At 47.7% G+C, this 6,493-nt stretch overlaps 1 protein-coding gene across 1 annotated transcript; it reads right to left on the bottom strand.

Moving 5' to 3' along the window:
- Positions 1–289: 289 nt before the first annotated feature.
- On the bottom strand, positions 290–1,815 carry LOC148053482 (uncharacterized). Its single transcript, XM_087776399.1, has 2 exons — positions 917–1,815; positions 290–335 (listed from the first exon to the last, which is right to left on the bottom strand). Exons 1-2 carry the CDS (start codon positions 1,813–1,815, stop codon positions 290–292), a joined length of 945 nt encoding a protein of 314 aa, XP_087632525.1.
- Between the last annotated feature and the right edge of the window lie 4,678 nt (positions 1,816–6,493).

Raw genomic sequence — 6,493 nt, 5'->3', positions numbered from 1 at the left:
AGGGCCCTGTTCCTTTCCTGTTCCCTGTTCCTGGTAGGGTGTCCTTGCTGGCTGTGCCTCTGCTGGCTGTTCCCCCATGCTTCCTTTTCTTCCCCCACGCTGCTGGCCCACAGTGGACCAGAGCCTGCATCCTTAGCAGGCATTCATCCACAAGCACTGTGGCCTCTTCTTGCAGTCCAGGGGGCTGTTGTGCCGACTTCCTGGTCCAAGCGTGCATGTTCCAGTGCTGGAAGGGGCAGCGGTAGGGAAGCCCAGGGTGCCTCTGCGGAGGGAAAGGCTGAGAGGCTTTTTATCTCAAAATGAGGTTTTCAAAGCTCTGCTCACATTCCAGGATCCTCATTTGCAGCTGTCCTGGTTTCAGCTGGGATAGAGTTAGTTTTCTTCTTAGTAGCTGGTAGAGCGCTGTGTTTTGGATTTAGGATGAGAATAATGTTGATAACGCACTGATGTTTTGGTTCTTGCTGAGCAGAGTTTACACTAGTCAAGGACTTTTCAGCTTCTTGTGCTCTGCCAGGTGCACAAGAAGCTGGGAGGGAGCATAGCTAGGACAGCTGACCCAGACTGGCCAAAGGGCTATTCCATACCATATGACGTCATGCTCAGTATATAAGCTGGGGGAAGAAGAAGGAAGGGGGGGACGTTCAGCGTGATGGCGTTTGTCTTCCCAAGTAACCGTTACGCGTGATGGAGCCCTGCTTTCCTGAGGATGGCTGAACACCTGCCTGCCCATGGGAAGTAGTGAATGAATTCCTTGCTTTGCTTTGCTTGCGCGCGCGGCTTTTGCTTTACCCATTAAACTGTCTTTATCTCAACCCATGAGTTTTCTCACTTTTACTCTTCCGATTCTCTCCCCCATCCCACCGGGGGGGAGTGATCGAGCGGCTGTGTGGTGCTTAGTTGCTGGCTGGGGTTAAACCACAACAGCAGCCCATAGCGCCTCTGGATCTTCATTTTAACAATGTGATACTCTAGTTCCCTTTTCACAGCCTCATCCAGGAAGGGCAGGTCCGGCACAATGGGAACCACCATCACGTCACGCTCTTCTGGTCGCTGAGGTGATGGAGGAGCTGAGGCTGGGACATCCTGCAGAGTCTCATCCACGTTGGCTCGCAGGCCTGGTTCCTGCTCCAGTTTGGATTCTGGGATGAGTCTCTCCAAGTTCTCCTGGCCTTTGTGGTATGTGATAGGCGTCTCTGTTTCCCTGGAGTGGATGTTGGACACCTCTGGAGGTGGAGTGGCAGCAGCCAGCTGGATCTCGAGATCCAGATCCAGGCATGCTGCCGTCCTCAAGGCGGCTGGCCACCCCTTCCCCACAGGGTGGGTGAGTTGCTGGGCAAGGCTGCTCCTGGGATGACCCAGGAGAGGCTGGATGCTGGAGGCATGAGCCATATCTGCTTCATCCAAAAGAGAGGGGAGAGATGCCCGTGAAGAGCAGCCGATGTGGCTCGCCATGATGGAAATCCAGGAGTTGTCACTTGAAGGGGACAGAGACATCTCTGTAGAGGAGCTGGCTTCTCTAGTCATGATGGAATTGGGGGGGTCTTCTCTCGAAGGGGACAGAGAAACACTTGAAGAGGATCTCACTTTATTGGCCATGATGGAAGTCCAGGAGTTGTTGCTGCCCTCAGGCGTCTCCCAGTTGAGCCTGTGAGAGTAGGAGGAAGAGAAAGGGAAGACTGAGCCCAGCATTTGCGAGCACCCTGGAGCTCTCACTCCCACTCTGCAGGAGGCAGCAGGCTGCGTCATTGCCATGGGGTCCCACCCACTGATGTTTGAAGCTTTGGTCTTAAAAACCTCGGAGTGGATCCTGGCCATGCTCTGGGGAGGACTGTGAGACTTTGATCCTTGATATTCAATCACGTGTCTCAGATGCCTCATCCTGTGTGTCCTCAGAGCATGAAAGTTTCTAAGGGGCTTGAACATCATACTTCTTTTGAAAAAGAAGTTCAGCTATACCCTGCCTGGTGTTTACATGAGGCACATCATAGAAAACAAACAAGATGCTATAAATGCATAGATGGAGGTATCCACACCAGGACAAAAGTTTTATGGAACTTACTGAACCTGAACCAAATGATGTTTTCTTTTCTTGAGAAATAAGCAAATAATGATTGTGATGGGACATAACCAAGAGAAAGGAATGCAAAACCTCAAACCAGTCATGCTTTGCTTGCATTGTCTTTTCCTTTGGCTTGTTTGGTTGAAGTCTTGTGCTGTTTCATGCACCCGGTGTGCATCACCTGTGGTGTGAGGTCTGACCCCATTCAGATGTAGCAAATGCTCACTTCTCAGGAAGCATCACATGCCACTGTGATGTACAACAAATCTGCCAGTGCTTGCTGACTTTGTTGCTAGAAACTGAAGCATTTTTACAATAGCCTTTGCAAAACAAAGTGTATCTGATTAGAAAGAAAGAGAAAAGAAAAAAAATAATTGAAGTTCAGGATGGAACTCCTCCCCTGGAATAAGCTAAGCAGGGCCACGAAGCAGGACAGCACATGAAGATGTGAGCAGCGGATGGTGATGAATCAGAAAAAGGCAGTAAAGAATCTGCTGAGGGAGCAGGAGAGCAGCCCCACGTCAGCAGCCACCATACTTGGTAGTATTTCCCATCTGTCTGTCCTGCGGTTGCTGTGTAGCGCATGGCTTTTGAAGTCCAGAGAATTCAGACTGAAGGAGCCCATCCTAAGCAGGTTCTCATGTTCCTGTTATTCTTGCATAGAGTTCTGCTTATGCTATTGAAGAAGGCCAAAAGGTTGTCCAAGGTCCTTCAGGAACAAGAATCATGGTGAAATAAAACACCAGTGCTGAATGTCTTAATTGCTGAAACCTGTGCCTTTTTATGCTTCCTTGGGAACAGAGCTCTGGAGGCAAAACCTGGATAATGGAGCCACGTGCGTGTCTTCCTTCCTTCCTTCTTGCTGGAAAGCCAGTCCAGGGGGAAGAACCAGCTGGACTGTGAGCATGTGCGAAATAGGGTGTATTTTTTATTATTGACACAACCAAATTTCAGCTGCATTGATTTGCAGGACAGCTGTAACCATTTCAGGATTCTAGTATGGTTTAGCAGCTCTTCTATATACTCCTGGCTGCTAACATCAGATGAACACTGTGCATGCTTGTTACGTACAGGAGACCTTTGGGAGGTCCTCCTACACTGACTAAGATTAGAAGTACGGCAAAATGTATTAAATTAACAGGATTAAGAAATACTCTCTTCCTAGGGAATATACCCTGACTGTTGTGGTAACCTAGTGTTGATACTGAGTCAAGTACAATACCTACACAAAACCCTGCATTCATATGGACAGTTAGGAGCCAGTAGTAGGCAGCAGTTGCAAAGCTCTTTATTTCCCATGGGTTTCATAGCAATAGGAAAAGAAAGCAGACCCCATTAGTGTCTGTGCTGAGGGAGAGGCCTACAGTCTGAGTTCAGCCCATATTAGATAACTGGATGAAGAGAGAAAGAGCTTAGTAATGAATGCTTCAAACATGGGAAAAAAACAATCAATCCCACTGCTCACAGGATGACTTGTTTTTCCTGTCAACGCTCAGAAGACTTCTGACACAGAGACACAGGAATGGTTTGTGGAGATCAGATAAACCCAGCAGGCAGGTTAGACTCTAGCAACAGACCTAGCTCCGCTGCAGACCTGGTGAGGGGCAGCATCGATGCGCACGGTCCCAGGTAAGTCCTGCGCTGTGTTTTGCAGAGGCAGCCCAGAGGTGACATGGTCTCCAACACCAGTGAGCCGAGTAAGCAGCTGTGTTTATGGCAGATTATGGCAGCACACAGAGCTCCTGAAGCCTCCAGCTATTTTCTGCTGGTAGGGAAAGCAGGAGCTCAACAGGGGATGCGACTCCTGGGGAACCCATATGGGGAACTGAGGGGCAGCTTATCTCTCAGCTCCTTTGGCAGATGTGATAGGTGCCATTTTAGCTAATACAAAAGAAGTTTAAAAGTTGGCTTCCAGGGCTAAAATCATAACATCCTGCAGTTCAAGCTAGTATGACCAGGCTAGAGATGCTCCTATTTTTCCTTGGCACAGGGAGGGCCTTGTGTGAGATGCTCAGAAATTAATGTCATAGGCTGTGAATTACATGAACTGTAATCTGGCTCTTCATTCTTTTTGCCAATTAAATAAATAAACTACTTTAAAACCTGCTTCCGCCACCAGTGTATAATCCATTCACTATGTGGGATGGCAGCCATATTATAACTATGTAAATTCAATAAGGCTTCTTTTTTTTTTTTGTGAATGAGAATTATGCAAGTAACGACAGATAATACATCTACAAGATTTCAGCCCTAGTAATTCCCGAGTCCTAAAAATGGTTGCAGCTAAGAACAATAGAGATACACTCAAGACTTCAAGTATCTATCATTTGCCTCAGGAATAATGCAGCTTGTTAATTGCTTGCCAGGCTACAGGTGAATAAATCCTGTGGAAAAGCTTTTAAGCAAAGTAGCATTTCATTCCTGCTTTGCCAAGTGCTTCTTGAGAGCCAGGCAAAAAGCCTTACCGTGCTCAGTCACCTCAGGAACCTGCCCATGGGCTTCAGCTGTGCCAGGTTGCCTGGCAAAACCTGGCCAACATCACTTGCCCACACTCTGACTCACACTATGGCTGAAGCTATCCAACACATGAAGGTGTTTAATTAAGAATAAATAGCAAAATAATGGTCTCTGTGGGCTTTATTTCTTCCTGACCATTTATCAAGCTTATCCAGTCCTGTTAAAGAAACCCTTCTGGTCCTTGACCATTGGAGGATGCTGATTAGCTTTCTTGTGCTCGAGGATGCTGACATGATCACTGATGAAAATTAAAAATAATAGTTTATGATTCTGTAGGGTAAAAGCATCAGTGGCTGTGTGGGTGTTAAATTTCAGGATGACTTGTATTTGGTCAGGTTTTCCTAGACCTTCTACTCTGAATGTGCTCTGTCCCCTAAGCCATCTGCCTATGTATTTCTTCTGGTCTTTCTCACCTTTGCAGATGCAGTTCTTAAGCTTTTTCAGGCCAAGTTTGCACAGCTTGACACCCTGCTTGTCCATAGCCATGAAGTACATAAGTTGAAAATTAATCAGATAAATTGTGATATAAATTAAATAAAAATACCTTTTTCCATCCATGCTACCTAGGAACATATACTAGAAGTATCTAGAAGGCGGCAGGATTTAGAGAACTAAAACTGGACAAAGTAATTCTCACCAAGTACAGCTATACTGGTAAATAAAATGAGGCTGGAGCGGGGGTTCAGCCATGGGCACACAATTGCAGGCATGTTCAGTCGTTAACATGCACCCCATTATTGTTGGCTTGTACCAACCAGCACTGTCCCAACAACACCCCAGCACCACCTGGGGAACACCACAGGCCAATGACTGTTCCCAGTGGTTAGTTTTCACTCAGCCACAGCGCACAGGGGCAGAAAGAGAGTTCAGCCATATGGATATGTGTTGCGCTGTGCCACTTTGCCTCGGGGCTAGCAAATGGTCCCTGGCCTATTTTATTTATTAATAAAGATTGAAGAGATAAGCCAAAACTGGATGCAATCTGTTAAGTGATTTTAAAAATTGAAGTAATTTGTAAACATGAAATTGGGCATTTAAAAAATATTAAGTGTAAATTATTTCTGTCCTATAGACATGATGAAGGAACTGGGGTGGACACACTTGTGCACATGTTTTAGCAAAGGACAAGCACAGCAGGGATAAAAGTTAAGAATGTGTAAAGGACCGATAGAAAAATGTGGTTTTTGTCTCGACATTGCCGCCGTAGCGCCATCCAGCATCGCGCTTCAAAAAGACCACCTTCTCCACAGCTTTAAGAAAAACAACCTCGTGCGCCTGCGCGCAGACTAAAGGCGCGAAAAGAGCCGAGGCGGGGACAAAAAGGCGCGAAAAGAGCAGAGGCGGGGACAGCACATCCGTGGCGAGCCGCACGTACGCATTTGTGATCCGCGCATGCGTGAGCCCCTATATAAGGAGCACACGTGGCCCTCGGGCAGGGCGGCAGCGGCGGCGCGTGAGAGACCACTCCTTCTGTTCCTGCACCCTCAAGCCTCCCCCCCCCCCGCTTCGGTCCCCGACGACGCCCGAGGCCACCGGAGACCCAGCAGAAGATCGTCAGGACTCGAGGTGGTGGCGATAAACTCCTCCTTTTCCTTCTCTTTCTTTCTCTCTCTCTCTCCCCTATTCTTTTCCCCTCCTCCCTTGCCCTCCCTCCTCCCTCCGTTCCCTTCTCCCCTCAAATAAAAGTAAAAGGTTGTATGACATTTGACCGATTCCAGCGTCTTAATCTCGTCCTTGGGATCGTATCGAAACCTCCCCCGCCATTGGATCGGGACATTTAATTGGCGTCATGGACAGGATCCCTTGAGATGAGAGTGTCATACAACCTTATGGTGTGCTGAGCGATTGTGTGTGAACAAGACGTACAAATCAGTACGAAGCGAGTGCGGAGTTCCGATCCGCGGTTCTGCTCTCCCG

The sequence above is a fragment of the Nipponia nippon genome, unplaced genomic scaffold (genome assembly GCF_047370975.1).
Source record: "Nipponia nippon isolate SJK-2023a ecotype South Korea unplaced genomic scaffold, ASM4737097v1 scaffold_4, whole genome shotgun sequence".
In the NCBI taxonomy this organism is placed as follows: Eukaryota; Metazoa; Chordata; class Aves; order Pelecaniformes; family Threskiornithidae; genus Nipponia; species Nipponia nippon.
Note: the sequence above shows the minus strand (reverse complement) of the source record. Positions and strands in the feature narration are given on the sequence as shown.